The sequence below is a fragment of the Glycine soja genome, chromosome 2 (assembly GCF_004193775.1).
Source record: "Glycine soja cultivar W05 chromosome 2, ASM419377v2, whole genome shotgun sequence".
NCBI classification, from domain to species: Eukaryota; Viridiplantae; Streptophyta; class Magnoliopsida; order Fabales; family Fabaceae; genus Glycine; species Glycine soja.
This window is the reverse complement of record NC_041003.1, coordinates 6,830,024-6,848,134: the sequence shown is the minus strand read 5'-3', so window position 1 is coordinate 6,848,134 and position 18,111 is coordinate 6,830,024. Positions and strand designations below refer to the sequence as shown.

General features: G+C 31.8%; 1 protein-coding gene and 1 pseudogene across 3 annotated transcripts; both read left to right on the top strand.

Annotated features, from left to right (window-relative positions):
- The first annotated feature begins 556 nt into the window (after positions 1-556).
- On the top strand, positions 557-6,099 carry LOC114384106 (polypyrimidine tract-binding protein homolog 3-like). Of its 2 annotated transcripts, XM_028343777.1 has the most exons (15): positions 557-647; positions 1,140-1,206; positions 1,697-1,768; positions 1,879-1,955; positions 2,363-2,441; positions 2,723-2,846; positions 3,126-3,190; positions 3,288-3,337; positions 3,500-3,541; positions 3,649-3,700; positions 3,811-3,856; positions 3,949-3,962; positions 4,605-4,712; positions 4,801-4,944; positions 5,230-6,099. In XM_028343777.1, the coding sequence occupies exons 2-15, from the start codon at positions 1,150-1,152 to the stop codon at positions 5,617-5,619; spliced, it is 1,320 nt and encodes a 439-aa protein (XP_028199578.1). In that variant the 5' UTR covers positions 557-647; positions 1,140-1,149; the 3' UTR covers positions 5,620-6,099. The 2 variants fall into 2 exon arrangements, with proteins under 2 accessions (XP_028199578.1, XP_028199581.1); XM_028343780.1 differs by lacking the exon at positions 1,140-1,206 and having other exon boundaries at positions 560-647.
- Positions 6,100-7,289: 1,190 nt separating this feature from the next.
- On the top strand, positions 7,290-13,238 carry LOC114384098 (annotated as a pseudogene). Its single transcript, XR_003660606.1, has 8 exons — positions 7,290-7,693; positions 8,640-8,730; positions 9,121-9,347; positions 9,880-9,955; positions 10,511-10,634; positions 10,848-11,014; positions 12,387-12,626; positions 12,786-13,238. The product of XR_003660606.1 is annotated as a 5-formyltetrahydrofolate cyclo-ligase-like protein COG0212 (transcript).
- The last annotated feature ends 4,873 nt before the right edge of the window (positions 13,239-18,111 follow it).

Here is an 18,111-nt window from a genome sequence, read left to right as displayed (position 1 = left end):
ATAATTTCAGGAAATAAATTGATAATTGAGTCAATAAATATTTTCCTTATGCGATTCCTGAATTAAAATATTACTATAAATTGATTTAGGAATTATTTTTATATTTCATTTATTTTAGGGACTAATTTAATGATCCATTATAATTTAAAGACTAAAATAATTGATAATATACAATTTTAGAGATTTTTTTTGTCATTTTATTAATTTTAGAGATCTGACCAACAATTTTTCAAGAAATAAACTTATGATTCACTCAATAAATATTTGTTTGACCATTCATTACAATTTTTTTAGAGACTAAATTAATGGGTTCAAACATAATTTTACTACTTTACTAGTTTTAGAAATTAATTTGAGCTACCATTACAATTTTAAGAAATTAATTGATAATTCAATATTTTTTTCTTATGCAATCCAGATATCAAAATATTAGTATAAATGTTTTGTATTAAATTTTATAGAAAATTAATGAGAAATTAAAAAAATAGGAATTATTTTTCGGTCAATTCTTATGTTTTTTTGGGCTTAAATATGATTACATACATAGGGCAAGAAATTCACGACACCGTTAGCACCTCCTCTTGTTAACCTTGTTCTGTTTCTCTCTTCCCCCTTCTCTCCGTCTCTCTCTCACTCAATATTTTGAGGCAAGTACTCTCTCTCTCTCTCTCTCTATCTGCTTCTGAGTGTTATCTTCTCATTCTGTACGATTTGCAGCGTGTGCCAACGTGATGCGAATTTGATGAGCTTTTTGTGCTCTTTTTTGTGATTCGGATATGCCCTTTTGCCGCGTGTCATTTTTTTGTTTATCACTTTTTGTTCTACTCACTCGTAGATTCACCTCCTCAATTGGGTATCTGAGTTTTTCGTGAGTTCGATTGAGTAGGAGATAAAGTTTGAATTTTTTACGCGATTTGCAATTGGTTTCAGAAAGCCCCAAAATTTATCCATTTGAATCTTGATTTGCTGTGAATTGGGTTTTGAAAAACAATTGGAATGAATGACTGTTGTTGAGTTTCTGAGTGAGCGTTTTCTTGCATGTTTGAATTGTAATGAAAACAAAACAGCAACAGATGCAAAAATATTGATTATGTTTTTTATTTTAATTTTTAAAACTTTTTGTTGTTTGTTTTGTCTAGGTAATTTGCAATGGCTGAACCTTCCAAGGTCATTCACGTTCGAAATGTGGGGCATGAGATATCTGAAGTATATTATTTCTCTATTTCTTACTCTTCTTTTTGTTATATGATTGTGTCATGGCTTTACCATGGCTCAGTTGCACTAGCTTTAGCTCTGTCATGGCCAGAATGGTAATTTCTGTAGTATGTACTCGTCCGGGAAAGAAAGTGACATTTCTAGCTCTTCTTGTCTTCAGTTCTATACTTTCTATTTCTCTTATTGGTTCTGTTATTGATTGTAACAGTTTTTGTTAGCTCTACTTTGGATCTCTAGATGCAAAAGTAAAACCAATCCTTGATTTCTGAGCCTTCTATATTGTGTAGAGTATTGGGTATATAAAACAAAGTTGGACATTATAAACTAAAAAATTGCTTGTTCTATTCAACATTAATGGCTATGTGTATATAAAAGGAAGCTGCAAGATCATGTCAGAAAAGAAAATTCTGCTAATCACATATAAAATGTTACTTTTCAAATTTCTTCAGTGATTTATAAATCATAACTCATCTGGTTGCAGAATGATTTGCTTCAACTATTTCAGCCTTTTGGAGTAATAACAAAGCTTGTGATGTTGCGTGCCAAAAATCAGGTTTTCTTCATGCATTCAATGTATTTTCTGTTTTCCTTAGATTCTTAGAATTCAAGGCTGAATTATTACTAAATATTTTCTTTTATTTGTATAATCTATTGCTCTTGCAGGCTCTTCTTCAAATGCAAGATATTCCTTCTGCAGTTAATGCTTTACAATTTTATGCAAATGTCCAGCCAAGCATAAGGTATTAATAGATTATGTACTTTCTCTTTTAAAACCTTTATGTGATTGCCTTGAATACTACTACCTCTAGGCCTAATTATAAGAAACATAGCCCCCTCTCAAATGAATAGTTGTCAATCCTGGATAGTGGCACAGGGCTGCCGACTCTGGAAATGGGATAGCGACACCGCGGATAGTGGGACAACTGCTATTCTAATATTTTTAACACACACATACTAAAAAATAGTCAAAATTGATAAACTAAAGCTATTCATAATTAAAATAAAAACTCATAGTAAAAGGGTAGTGTTTTGATAACTTGATCTTGGATGTCTTGTTTAGAGATTTGTAAAAGGGATATTGGTTCCTGTTGATGTTAAGAAATCATTATTCATTACATAGTTATCTTATCTTATTGTTTCATTCTAGGGGGAGAAATGTTTATGTCCAGTTTTCCTCACATCAAGAACTAACTACAATGGATCAAAATCAAGCACGAGAAGATGAGGTTGGTATTTTGTGGTTTTTTCTTTAAATGGAAAAATATATGCCTCAACCTGTTTGTTGTGGTAAAAACAGAAAATTTGTATTCTTTATTTTTTTATGTGATGTTTTCGCCCCTATAATATTTACATTGTTCTTAGACTTCCATTGCAACAAGTTTAGTGTAATTTTTTTTTTCTGTAGTTTTCTTTCTCTTTATCACAAACTTCTCTATTTATTCTCCTTTCTCTCTCTCTCTTCTCTTTCTCTATGCTGTCTGCTGTCGGCAACTCTCTGGATGCACAGCCAAATCGAATTCTCTTAGTTACAGTTCATCACATGCTGTATCCTATAACAGCGGATGTGCTACATCAAGTGTTTTCTCCCCATGGATTTGTGGAAAAGATTGTAACATTCCAGAAGTCAGCTGGTCAGATTCTCTCAGATTTCTTCCTCTCTCTTTCTTTTCCTATTAAGATTTTTTTTTTGTCTTAGGGGCCTTCACGGGGTGAATTGAGGATATATTTGGTTCATGTAATAATTTATTTTGAGATATATAAATCCTTTTTTTTTTAGATAAATAGGAAAATGAGTTATTTGATATTGACGAAATTATGTTTCTAGCTTTTTATGGAAGAAGACTATCTTTATATTTGATTTGTGCACGTGTTCTATTACTTGTTTCATCCCATGTTTAAAAACTGTGTAGGCTTTCAGGCTCTCATCCAGTATCAATCCCGTCAAAGTGCTGTTACTGCCAGAAGTACTCTTCAGGTTGTTTTTCGTTTACATGGAGCTTGTGGCATTACTTGGCTAGTTAATTCTGATATTATTTTTCTGATATGCTGATTGTACTTCTTGCAATTTCTAGGGACGCAATATTTATGATGGTTGTTGTCAGCTGGACATTCAGTTCTCAAAGTAGGTTAAATTTATCTCAGAAATTTCATCCTTTAGTCGTTTCTGGGTTTAGAGACTTATGTTATGCTTCTATGCAGTTGATCAATCTTGTATCCCCCATCTATCTGTCTTTGCCATTTATTTATTTATTTTTGGTTGGACATTAATTCATGTTTATTGCAGCCTTGATGAACTACAAGTGAACTACAATAATGACCGTTCAAGGTGACTCAGTTGGTTCTTTATTTATTTATTCATTCATTCATTTTTTTTAACTTGATCCCTTTTATAACATTGTAATAATTATTACTGAGTTTACTCATGTTCCACAGGGACTTCACAAACCCTAATCTGCCTACAGAGCAGAAAGGTCGATCTTCACAAGTATGTTCTATGATACTTTTCTGTGTACTTATGAATCAGATCTCCTCGTTGACCTTTGTCAAGTTGTTTCTAATACTTTGTCACTTCATTCTTTGTCTCCTATGAAATAGCCTGGATATGGTGATGCAGGAGGCATGCATTCTGGAGCCAGGGCAGGTGCTACATATTTTAATTTGCTTTGGTTGGTTTGCTTTGTTTATCTTATTGTTTTTTTGGTATAACTAATATCTGTAATTTTCCTTTTACAGGTGGATTCTCTCAGGTGGATGTTTTTCAAGCCAAGTTGAAGTTTTGTTTGCAATTATTGATACACAGTTGAATATATGAGGAAATAATTAATTTATTATCAATCTGCATCTTATGAAAAGTAGCACCATAAATGTCTAGTGAGTTAGTAGTTGTTTTCTCTTCATTTACTTTATATATATATATATATATATATATATATATATTCTTAAATCTGAATACTTGGGTTTGCATGATTGTACCCAACCAAATGGTGGAATTTGAGTTTGCTGATCTTTAGCAAAATAATTTCCTGATGGGACTTTATATTTTTTAATTTTTTTAAAAAATGGAGTTTCATTAGAAAAGAGGAATTTGTTGGGCTTTCTTTTTTAACAGTTTGGGATTCCATTTAGTGGTAAAGGACAATCATTATATTACTAACCTATTGCTATGATTTGTGTAAAAAAAACCCTATTGCTATGACTTTTTGTTGACATGCATGTAAATGAATTCTTCTTTTCATTTCTATTTAATGCATGTTTGGCTTATCTTAATTGTTTGTAAAAAAGAAAATCAGTTTTTATTTTAAGCTTTCTCTGTAGGTTTTGATTATATGCTATACCGGACACAAAATATGACAAATCAATCCTGCGTATTAATTTGTTTTGAATTTTAGATGGCCAATGCTGCAGCAATTGCAGCTGCCTTTGGGGGAGGTTTGCCTCCTGGCATAACTGGAACAAATGAAAGGTGTACAGTTCTTGTCGCAAATCTCAATCCCGATGTGAGTATGCTGCCTTGATATTTCTGCCTTTTTTCTAGAAAGTTCTCTCCATTTTTATTAAATATATTTGGCTTGAATTTTTTTCCAGAGAATAGATGAGGATAAAATGTTCAACTTGTTCTCCATTTATGGGAACATTGTCAGAATTAAACTTCTCCGAAATAAGCCAGATCATGCACTTATCCAGATGGGAGATGGTTTTCAAGCTGAATTGGCAGTACATTTTCTGAAGGTTTGTTTCTTGTACACCTTATGCTGGATCATGTGATATCTTTACTAATGTGAAAGGTTATTGTTGTTTGTTATAATTGTGCCTGAAGATATATTATGGTTTTACTATTTTTATAATTATGGTTTTACTACTAGTACTTGACCTAAATGTTAGTATAAATAGGAGTACTAGGTTATATTATTTATTCTGCATATATTTTCATTGTGGCATGCAGATTAATCGTTATGTATTTTTTCTGCTCTAGTTTTGAACTGGTCACTAAAACCTTGTCAATTTGAAATATAGGGAGCCATGTTGTTTGGAAAGCGATTGGAGGTCAACTATTCAAAGCATGCAAACATAACCCAAGGTGCTGATACACACGAGTACGCCAATTCAAATCTCAATCGATTCAATCGTAATGCTGCTAAGAACTACCGGTATTGCTGCTCTCCAACAAAGATGATCCACTTGTCCACCCTCCCGCAAGACATAACCGAAGAGGAGATTGTGAGCCTTTTGGAGGAGCATGGAACCATTGTCAACAGCAAGGTCTTTGAGATGAATGGAAAAAAGCAGGCACTTGTTCAGTTTGAGACTGAGGAGCAGGCTACTGAAGCCCTTGTGTGCAAGCATGCAAGCCCACTTTCTGGATCGGTTGTTCGCATCTCCTTTTCCCAGTTGCAGAATATATGAGCCAGACTTTGATAAGGGCTGAAGGGAAACAGTTTTATGGTTGCAACTTGCTCGGCTTATTAGGGACAAGGAATTCTGAATTTGGGAAGGATAATTTTATGCAGATAATGTCACCTTCATTGTCATTGTAATGGTCTCTTTGCTTGCTAATTTACTGATAAAACCTGAACTACTTTTTTTTTCTCTTTGAATCATTTATCTTTTCATCTCCATTGCCTCTACTAGATATTTAGGTTTCTAACATAATATTGTGGGGCAAGCTTTATTATTGCAGATGGATGTAGTCTTAAAGAATAGAAAAAGGAGGAGGGAAGTTACTACCTTCTTCGGGGTTGAGGGATTGCCTTAGGGTTTTTTATAATGATTGTTGTATATTTTCTGTAATTCAGGCTAAGTAGGCCTTTTCTGTTGTATTCTCAATCCATTTCAATTTTCTTGTCCAACTAAGTAAAATGCTACTACATTTTTGTTTTTGGTTCATTTTTATTCCTATCTGTACTTTGTTGCAGCTACATGTTTCTCTCTTCCTCCTTTTCTTTCATCTCCTTCCCTTTTCTCCCCTTTCTTTCTTCTACCTTGTATGCTCATGGATTGAGAACATGCTGCATTATTTCTTTGTAGATATTCCCATCTTACCTTCCTTCTTCCTTCCTTCTTTCCATATACGAGCATTTTGACCTTCAATGAAAGATTGGAAAAAAAAATGACATTGAATATAAAAATAAAGGGACCTTGTATTTTATGTAGTCTTGTCCAGAGATTCTTAAGTAGGTGCAATCTTTGCAGATATGCACCGTGGTCCTATTGTTTCCAAAATGAGGTAATCAACTTTAATCTTTGAACTTGCTTAAAGTTAATTAATTACCCTACTACGAGATCAAGGCCACTATAGGCACACTTAAGTTTTGATTATACAAATGTCTTGTTGATTACTCACATCGCATGATATTAATTGAGAAACGTATATCTAAACGTAGCTTAGTCAGTAGCAAACAATTGAAGGCTTTTTTAAGGTCTTATAAAATATGCATTTTTCTTTTTCTTTTTATATCTTTATTTTTTTAAAACAAAAATTTGACGTGACACTTGATTCATTAGCCTGGATTCTCCCTAACTTGATCTCTTTCTCTTCTTTTCCTTCATTTGTTTTCCTCTACTTGTTTCAATTCTTATAAAATTATATTTTTTTGATACATGTTATTTAATATGTTACTAGATTTTTCTTTACCAAAAAAAACTATTACTAGATTTTCATTTCATTTGATATTATTTAGATAATATTAAGTGTATTTCAAACTTTTGTTTACCACATCATCATTTTGACGTGAAAGATTAAAACAGATTTTTTTATACAATATATAATTTTATAAAAACATAAAATTAAAAAAATGCAGCTTTACAACCATTGTGTTGGCGAATGAATTGAGCCCAGATTCTTTAAGCAAGTTTTGAATTTGAATTTTATAAATAGAAAAAATATAATACTTCATTGTCAATGGAATTATCTAGCCATCAACTAAAAAGGAGAAGATATAAAACATTTAAATTTATTATTTATTATTAAATTAAAAATTATCAAATTTGTTAATGATAATTTTTTTCTGAGAAATAATTGTTAATTCTCTTCTTTAAGCACTTTTTTTTGTTGATTCTGAAGTCTCAAACTTGAGAGAAACTGAGTCTAAATGTTGGTTTAGTTGTACACATGTAACTCGACCATACAACCCAACGTTCTTTCTGGTAAAATGGATGCTCAGCACCAACATCCCCTACCCCTCCTCTCTCTTCACCCTTCGTTCTCCGCAGCAGCTGGTTCAAGGTGGAAGCCGCCGCCGGCAGCCAGAAGAACAACAGCAACAAGGCCTTCGATGCGGCGGCGTTCGAGGCGGAGCGGTTGGCCCTCGACGCGGAGTCCCGGCGAGCCATGGCGGAGGCTGCCTACCCCAAGGCCTGGAAATGGGTAATCCGTAAGAGAATATGGGATGTGATGGAAGCTCGCAACTTCGCCAACAACCCCCGGCCCGTTCACCACCGCATTCCCAATTTCGTTGGCGCCTCTGTTGCGGCTGAAAAGGTACCCTCTTAATAAAGAGTAGCAAGTATCCTATGCTTGCATTCAGTGTAAAAGTCGTATTACACTGCTTTAGACCTTCATGCATAAGCTATTTTTTTCTATATGAAATGAGATTATTTGCTTTTATAATAAGAGTTGATGGCTATGTACTGTCAGTGTAATACACTGTCAACGAATCAAAATCGCTATTGGTATAACCTGCAAGGTAGTTGTTGTAAAAGTCAACAAACTTGTCATACAGGTTGAATTTTGGTTTTTGATTGGATCTCTATAAAATTGCTTTACACTCAGTGCATAACCTAAAGTCAGTTTGAAAATTTTTGTATGCATTGTGAATTTAAAAAAGTTTACAACTTTCAACCAATCAGACATGATTGTTGGTATAAATTTGAAGATAGTTATTCTAAAAATCAATAAACTTACTAGACATGCCCATTTGTGATTAGATGATAATATAAAAACTCTTTACCCGGACACTACACAGACTTTATACTCTTTATAATAACTAATTTAAAAGTCATATGTACCACAGAAATTAAACTCTTTATTATAATTATTTACTTTCGTATTAGTAGGGAAATGACAATGCAGCAACAAGTTTAACTTAATTGATGGAGTTTACATGAATATAATGAGAGGATCCTAATCCCTTAACATTTAGAGTCTGATTAGTTGAATGCTTAGTTTAAAAAAATTGTCTTTTTAAGAGGCATCTTTTGAAACAAAATGTAACTGATGTTCAGAAAATAAACATGCTTATAGGATCAAGTATATGGAAATTGAATGAAATGAGATTGTTTAAAATAGGGTAACAGGAAATGAATGAGATAGAATTTGATTTGATTTAGCAGTGCTAAGGAAGCGCATGAAGTAAAAAAAAAGTAAGAATATATTCACTCTGGATTTGAAACAGGTTAGTTGAATTGTTTGATGTGGGTTTTGGCAGATGAGGGAGCTAGATGTGTTTCAGGTAGCACAATGTGTAAAGGTTAATCCAGACTCTCCTCAGAAACAAGTCAGGTTTCTCACTCTTTCAGGTCAGATACTACAGCAATGAATAAGATTTAAGTTGTCCAACATTTTATTGTTCCAGGATTCTCCTTCTGTCTTTTTTGTTGAAAGGGTTATATTTAACTTTTGGTGATTGTTATGGCCTGCTGTACTTGCACTTGATTTGCCTTACTATTTTGATAAGTAACTGTATGAGACTAATTTGCTACTGTCCCTTTATGATCTAAACTGAGCATAAATGCATAATGAGAATAACACTAAGAAACTTTAACCGGCTAAAGCAGAATTTGTGATCAATTTAAAAAAATTATAATTAATAAAATAAGACTTTAAGAATTTAATTAATTCAAAGCCTGTGTGGTTCTTGTCTTCTTCTTCTCTGGTTCTCTTCTGACTGTATCTTCAATATATTGCAGATGGCAAGAAGTTGTTGACTCCTCAACCTCGGCCGAGAACAGGTTTCTTCTCTGTACTTGATTCCAATATGTTAACTTTGGATACCATCAAGGAAGCCTGCACTTCTGTTGGGGTTGCCAAGCATGGACAGCCGATTGGGTTAGACAAAAAGATAAAGGTAGATCTTATTGTTATTGGATCTGTTGCTGTTGACCCAAGGACAGGTGCTTGATTGGGAAAGGGAGAGGTAAAGATACATGTCTTTTACTTCTCTTATGGCCATGTTTAATCTTTGTTTACTTATCCATTAAAAGGCTAGAACTATAAAATTAGATTTATATTTCTTGGGAACCTTTATGATCCAGGGTTTAAAAGTTCCCTTTGACTTTGTTTAGATATCATAATATTTCTAGTCAATCAAATATGGCTTGTGGAAGGAAACCAACCACAGTCTAGTTTCAAGGCCTCCTATGAAACAGAAAATAGATTCCCTACTTTTCTCTGACATTGCATGAGTGAACCTTGGTGCAACGGTAAGGTTGCTGCCTTGTGACCTAGTGCTCATGGATTCAAATCCTACAGACAGCCTCTCAGCTTACGAGGGTGGAGCTGAGTATATCTACCCTCCTGAGACCTCACTAGTAGTGAGCCTCGTGTTGGGTTGACATTGTATACCAATAGTAATGTACAAATAGTTAATTTAGCAGATGGGCGAACTTTAAATCTATAAATGGACTTTGAACTCGAATTTTCCTTCAACTAAGAGGATTGAAGTGCAGGGAATTGCAGAACTTGAATATGGTATGCTGAGGTACATGGGAGCCATCGATGATTCAACACCAGTTGTTACCTCTGGTAGTTTTGGTTCCTAACCTGCCTTTACCAGTTTTGTTAGCCTTTCCTTTAAAAGTTTCTCTTGAACATTTTGGAAACACAATTCCAACAGCTAGAGTAACTTCATGTATATACATACTTATTTCATGTTTCAATTTTCAAACATTGGTATGACACAACTTGTTTATGGAACCTCGTTTTTTATTTATTAAAAAAATAATTCTTTAAAAAAAAAATACTGGATGCCTGATATTATTTCTTTTTTCACATGATTATCTAGCCTCTATAATATTATATAAAGGTTTATTTGGGTTGAACATTATCTCAGTTGCAAAATGATCCTTTGGTTGGTTTTAGAAAGTGATAGTGGGGCAGGGTAAGCGCCTGAAAGTAAAATAATTTCCTTGCACTATTACTGATATGCTAACTGAATTTAATGCAGTATATGCCCTAGGCAGTCCCTCCATACCATTTTGTAATGTGCAGTCATATTTATTATCTGCTTATTCTTGCCATGTGTAAAATTTGCAATTTGTCTTCTTTTGGTATATAACATATTGAGAACTACCCTTGCAGTGCATGACTGCCAATTGGTGGACGATATTCCTGTTGAAAAGCTGTTAATCCATGACGTACCAGTGGATATCATTTGTACTCCAACACAGGTCATTTTCACAAATACATTTATGCCAAAGCCTCAAGTTTGGTTAAACAATGCTATCTAGTACCTATCTGACTTCACATTTTCTTATTACCTTTTAATCTGTAAATCATTGAGAAGCCCTTGCAAAGATGTAATTTGTGCACAAGTGTTCAACCTTGAATGCTGTAGCTTCAGTTTCTCTTTTCCTTGTTGGATGTTCATAACTTATGATATTTGTTAAAAAACTAACCAACATGTTATCTCTGCTGCAGGAATTTATTGGGACAAGTTGTCTCCTGAGAAGTTGGGACAAATTCGTATACTGAGGGAGTTCAAGAAGAGGATTGAACAAGAGACTGGACAGAAGCTTCCTACTGGTCCATCAGAGAAATTACCCCCTATTGCTCAACGAAGTAGAAGGGGTTGATCATGTACATGTAAGTTTTGATGGATTTGTATATATATTACAGATGTTTAGCGAGTTATGTACTGAGAAAAGTAACTGATTAATTTTAAAATTGTTTACCTGCATATGGTCTTGATGTTTTAGCAATAAAGGCTATAAGAATACCAATTCTAAAGAAATCCATTCAGGCATTTAACCTATCTGAATATTGCTTATGAAGCCTGACTGTAAATTTAGGGGTGCGGGGGGGACTCCCTTTCTTATTTGTAAATGTGTTCTTTAGGCAAGTAGGGACGAATTCATCTTAGTCTCTGCCTAATTTCAAATTTTGATAGGATCATTTAGCTTACCTAAACTAGATATAGATATAGACGTACATGTATTTCAAATTTTTAAATTAGAAAATTAATAGTTATAAAATGCATTAAAAAGTAAAAAAAAAATTATGATAATTATCTTTTTATTTAGAATTTTATTGTACAATTGAAATTTGGTTCATTAATATTATTTATATATTTGATTTTAAGATAATTTTACTTGAACTTGGTACTTTTAACTTTTTTTCACTCTACTTAAACTTACCTATCACAAATATGAAAAATATGCGGATAAATAGGGGTTTTGTTTAGAGTAACAGCTTAAAACAATGTAAATGAACTTCAATAATAAAAACAACAATCATTGGAACTTAATATCCAATGGTAATAACTATTCTAGACCACAACAGTTCTTTCAATTCACTCTACTAAGTGCTTAACTTCAGAATCTCAGTTTGTGGAGTCAATATGTTTGAAGCCAAAATCCAAATTGTCGTTTTTGTTCAATCATCAATTATAATAAGGGAAATATTTTAGGTGTTAATCTAACTCCCCCCTCTCTCTTCCCAAGGTAGTGCTCCCTCAAGATAAGTGACACTTATATAAAATCATTGTTCATCATATAATAAACTAGGAATAGTTTTGAAGCATAACTTTTCCTTTTCTGCTGTTTGGGTTAAAATGACCATGATTGTTAGTTATCAGTGTCGAATGCAATTCCTGTTACATGGTTTGTGACAATCATTGTGTTCCTTTCTTGAGCATCTTTCAGTCCAATTATTTCATGTGTAGTCACGGTATCAAAATCTATTAACTCATAGACCATTCTCTGTAAGGCTTCTTTTTGACCTTGGACCTTGGTGTAACTGGTCTTTGAAAAATACTTGTTTATATCTTGTGTCACATAGCTTGGACTAATCCATTTCATTATTATTAGAGCTCCTATTGAAATGATCATATCCTGTACTTCCTGTTAGTTACTTTCTATTTCTACGTAATTTAGCACATTATAAGTGTATGATCCTCTTCCTTTAATTACACTCTATAATCAGAATATGAGATTGATAACTGATGTATTCTTTGAAGGAAGTGAGCTTTGAAAAATTATGCTTGAAATAGTGGTCATCACACCAGTTTGGTACTTTGGTTGGTGTGGGTACTTTAGACATAGCTAGAGCGGGCCAAAAATGCAAGACTTACTTTTCTTAACTTTTTTTGGTGCATGAGAATGATGGGTCTTGAGTGGAAGGATATTGCTTTTGTTCAGAAGTCAAATGTGGAGAGTTATATACAATGAATTACAGATTTCCTTGGTCCCCATGAAAGGTACGTTTCATTCCTGCTAATATTTTTTCTTGTCAGCTTGTTTTCTTTTCCTTCATTTGAATTTTTTGTTGCTTTATTTTACTTTTTGTGGTTAGATATTTTTCTTAAAACTGAAGTCATGTGATGAGTTCTAAAGTTTTGAAGCTTTGATAATGATAGGAAGGAAGCTCCACGTAATGGTTCATTTGTCCACTCCAAACCGACTGCGGAATATCATTGGATGTCTTTTACGACGACTTGGATTTCTTTTAAGATCTTATTACATAAGTCAAATGTGACGTGGATACAAACACGTGAATCTATTAAAAAATTTCATGATGTGACCAGAGATAGAATGCTCTTCAAGCCTTTTTCAACTATCATTGTCCACTGGGTTCCAGTTGTACGATAAAAATGTATTGATATCATATTGTTAAGGCAAATCTATCATGCTTTTGAAGCATAAATGTGGAATGTAAAAAGACTCGCCACTTAAACGTATAGTAGTCAAAATCTATCTTGAAGTATCCAAGGAACTTTGCCATTTGAGGCATATAAGAATTGAGTTTGAAAGGTACTGCACTGCGTCAAAAATTATAAATGTTACCCAAGTTTTTAGTTTCTACCCCTTCATTTTACTTCTACAGACATCATTGCTATAAATATTATATTAGTTGCATGGAACAAGCTTATAGATAAACACGGTGCATAGTTAGTTTGTGCATGGATCAGTTAGTGAATTTAGCTGGTTTGACAAAATCTATTTGGTGGAATCCAACTTTGAAAACGTCAGACAAATAATCATTTTCAATTGGTCAAATGCACAAGCAACTATACATTATCCTTTTCCTAAAGAAATTTTCCATTTGTTAATAGTTATTCTACAAGGAATAATACTATTCACACAACACTTGCATTCACCATTATGCTGAAATGTACAACTACCTTCATCTAAATTCAAGTGGCCCCATTAAGGCACCAAGTTACTATTATACTTAGATGTAGATCATGTGTATACTGTACAATTGGGAGTGCTAAAGTTGTCACTTGTCAATGTAGGTTTCTTGCTCTATTTGAACTATGCTTTTATTTTATTTATTTATCCAAAGTAGATTTTTGAGTGCTAGGAGGATCAATGATTCTACCCTGCCATGTTTTGCCAATGTTCAAAATAAATACAATTTTGGCTATGTAGTTGTCCACTAGATTGATCACAAATTTTGTGCATAAATTTATAGTTCTGAAGTGAGTTCAAAAGCTAGACAAGTGATACTTTATTATCACTACCACAATAATTCACCCATTGTTTTCTAAATACTCAAGTGATAATCTCTATTGATCACCTCGTACAAAAAGTTAAGAGACATTGTGTTAGAAAATATAATCACTACAGGTTGATGAAGAGATATGATATGATACGACATTTGAAATAAGCAATTTGATACACTAGGAAGACAAGACTTTTGTGGTGTGGGGTGAAAGGATGTGATCATATAATAAATATCACATTATAAGTCTAAGTTGTTTTACTGGGGTGTTTGTTGAACCGGATAAAAAGGTTTGAGAAGATAAAACGTGAAAACTGCCAAAAAGGACAAGTTGCAATACTTTCTACCCAATGGCTATAGTTGACGTTGATTCATGATGTTGAAGTGTTCAATTTAATCTTTTGCAGTACATTGGTTGATTATTTTGATTGCTACTTGGTAATTGTCTTGTTTTGTATTCTGGTTCTAAAGTATGTAGATACCCACCACAACTATGTCGTTATTTAAGGCCCAAGTAGAACTGGTTGTATTTTCATCCCTTTTGGTTGTGTGAAAATCTTTATCTTGTGTTAGGGGTTTAAGTTCCAATGAATCTGCCACCAGACAATATATGCATGGGCGAAATAAATTTAAAGTCAATTTACAGTTCAATACCTTTTTTTTTTTTTTACTTTCCATTTTTTTTTCAAAGTGAAGGGACGTATATTGTTTTCTTAAAAAAAAAACAAAATACTTGTTGGGATCGATTAGCAGAGCATATTTAATACGGAGAATTTAGGAAGAACTTAAGATTGACCTACATTTATGAGCAGATAAATAATTGGATGCCACAAAGCCTAATCTTAAGTGTATCTAATTTCTTGGTTTTTTCTGGGAATTTATCGCATTAATGCAAGTGATCTCTCAGAGTTTATAAGGCTTTGATTCAAAACATTTAGTAAATAGGTTTAACATGATCTAGATTTGTTACGGGCTAGATCATAAATCTCCGCAAACAATTTGACTTAATTTTGTCACAATCCCTCCTCTAAATTTATGACAATTAATTTTATAACACGCTCGTTCCGTTGAACAATGTGAACGAATGAGTTGGTAAAGAAGAGGCAACATCAAACATACTCGTGCGTAAGAAGATAGCCAAGAATCTAACCATTGAAAGTAGTTGTAGAAAAGAAAAGCATAAATACAAGACAATAAATTTGAGAGACAATACGACTAACAATGTTTGTCCTATGTTCAGTATCATGTAGAATTAATAGCTAAAACTTGATTAATTAATAGCTTTTAGAGATTTTTTGTTTCCATTTCTTTTCCACTTAATTATTTACATGGATTTGTTTCAAACTTTCTAGGCTTTAACTCGATTTTTGCTTCCAAACTCCTTTAATATTGTCACGAGTGCAAAATATTGCAATAATTTATCTTATGATATTTGAAAATAGTATTAGATTTGCAGAATGTGGAAGGAGGATGAGGCGCACGTCTCCTATGTGGACCTCTATTAAAAAAAATTGTGGTTCTGTTCAAAGTTTTGAATGGATCTTTCTCTACCCTTGACCATCTTATCTATAAACTCAAGAGAATTCAAATCTCACTTTTACATAAAAAATAAATAAATTAACAATTGTAAAATAAAAAAAAATAGTAAAAGCAATGCCACTTTGGTGTGTATAACATTTTTATTTATTATTATCATATATAAGCATATTTTTGCATACAGGTGGTCCTGGTCTGATATCATCAAATTTCTTAAAACTTCTATTGAAATATCACACGTACACACTCCCTTCTGTTAAATAGTACACTACACGTGTGTCGGTGTGTGAATATATATTATCATCAAAGAAAAAGAAATTATTAGAAAGTACAAAGTACTCCAATACGTAATAAATGTAAACATGTAAGACAAGGATAGACAAAGTGAATATATATATATATATATATATATATATATATAGTAACACATATTAGACTTCAGCATGCATGAGAAGTCTCTATAAATAATACTACTACTACTACCGAAAGTCGACAACATTATAGAGCGAACTGGTTGTTTATTTTAAAAATATGTTGGAAAAAAAAAAGATGGCAATTTGAATCAAAATATTGATAATTGATAATTATAAGTATATTTTAGGGGTTAAATTATATAAGAATTTGTAATTTTTTTCCATAAATTTTTCTTTTTGAATAAATAATTATTAAATTAACAACATTTAAGTTTTTGTACAGAAAATATTAAAGTGATGAATTTATGAAGTTTAGTGAGTAAAATAAAACACAAAAAAGCAAGAATATTTAAGAAAATCATAGATAATTAAGGAAAGTAAACTAATTAAGAAAAATATGACTAATTAAAAAAAACAAAACTAATTAAAGAAAGAAGACCAACTAAGAAAAGAAAGACTAATTAAGAAAATCAGACTAATTCAGAAAAACTCACTAATCTACACCTATAAAATAAGAAGATAGAAGAAGGACAAAACACATAAATTCTAAGAGAATACAATTCTTTATAGAAAGCTAAAAGAAAGAGAAACTAGTAATGAGAATTATTCCTTCTCATTCTCTTTCTTATCTTTTTCTCTTTTACTAAATATTTCCCTTTTTCAAATGTAAAACATCCATAACAATGAGATGCTAAACTTCCTTTGTTGGAAACTTGGTAGTTTGATTACCCATTTGCATGGTAAGTTTTAGTGGTAGCGTTGGAAAACGTTATTCTTAATGTAATTTACTATTTTAACTCTGTAAAGGAATTTAGGAGAAAAAATAAATAAATTAGGCTGTTTTATGCGAGGACCAAAGTTACAATATACTAATAGATGCTTGTGGAAATTAAAATAATTATAAATAAAAAAATCATTAGCATTAAATAAAAAGTAATTTTGATAGACTAAGTTTCTAACATTTTCATCTTTGAAATTTCCTTTTAGATTGAATTTTTTCATCTTTCATGTCTTTAATTAATTAATTAATTTAAATTTATGCTTAATTCTTTTTCTTATTTGATTTAATTTTCAACAATTTAATTTATTGTTTTTTGTTATTTTTTCTAAATCTTTTTTCTTAATTAAATATTCATATTCATCTACCTACCTAGATACAAACAAATTCATGTTAATATAATAGTCAGACTTCCGTATTTCCCAAGACGCATGGATACAATTGTGAATCCATCCACAAATATACATAAATCTTTTCGAATATTTTTTTTAGGACCTGAAGAAGGTTTGCTGGAAACACTGTATCTATTCATGCTCCACGTTTCACTATCTTTGTAAATTGCAATATTGTTTTCCTATATATATATATATATATATATATATATATATATATATATATATATATATATATATATATATATATATATTCCTTTTACATAAATTGAAACCAAGGATACTGTTTTTTAAGAGAAGTGCAAACAATATACTGTTATTTAATATTTTTTCTAACACATTATTTATTAATAAAATTTATTAAAATCTACAAAATCATGTGTAAGACTCATGAAATAAAAAGTTAGATGGCCTTTCAAAAATAAAATAAAAGATTTTTTTACCGTAAGACTGAAATTTTTAAAGCTAGACTCATAAGATTTAATGATTTTTAATAAATTTAATTAATAATAAAAAAATATAATCAACACGTCATTGTTTAAGTAAAGTTGGATTCAAAATTGTTAAATAAAATATCTGAGAGTTTATATTTTATAGATAAAAATTGTGGTTAAAAAAAATACTTCACTAAAAAGTGATTAATCAAATTTCTCAAGAAACAATAAAAGCTTATTTACATCTGCAACATGATGACCCATATAATAGTATTCAAGTGTTATGAAATGTATCAAAAGAATAATGTTGTAATATATAAACGTTCTTTGAATCCGAGAAGTTTGTCCTGCTTTTGACTGGCCATAAATTTTTGAAGAACAAACAATTAAACAAAATGGGTTGCTAGAATTTTTCTTTTATTATTATCTTTAATTTTTATATATAAGAAAAAAGAGACAGATACATTTTCCTGAAGAAAGTAATGACAGAGAGATTTGTAATGACAGACAGACGTAGGCACGCCTCTAAAAAAAAAAACAAAGTTGTATTCATCTCATTTCTAACAATTTTCAAGCTCTAATCCCGACTTGTGGAGACAGACAGTAATACATCAGGGCTTATTCAATTCAATATTTTTTTGTTCCTGACAAGCTTTCTTAAAAAAAACGTTCATTAGAAAAATAA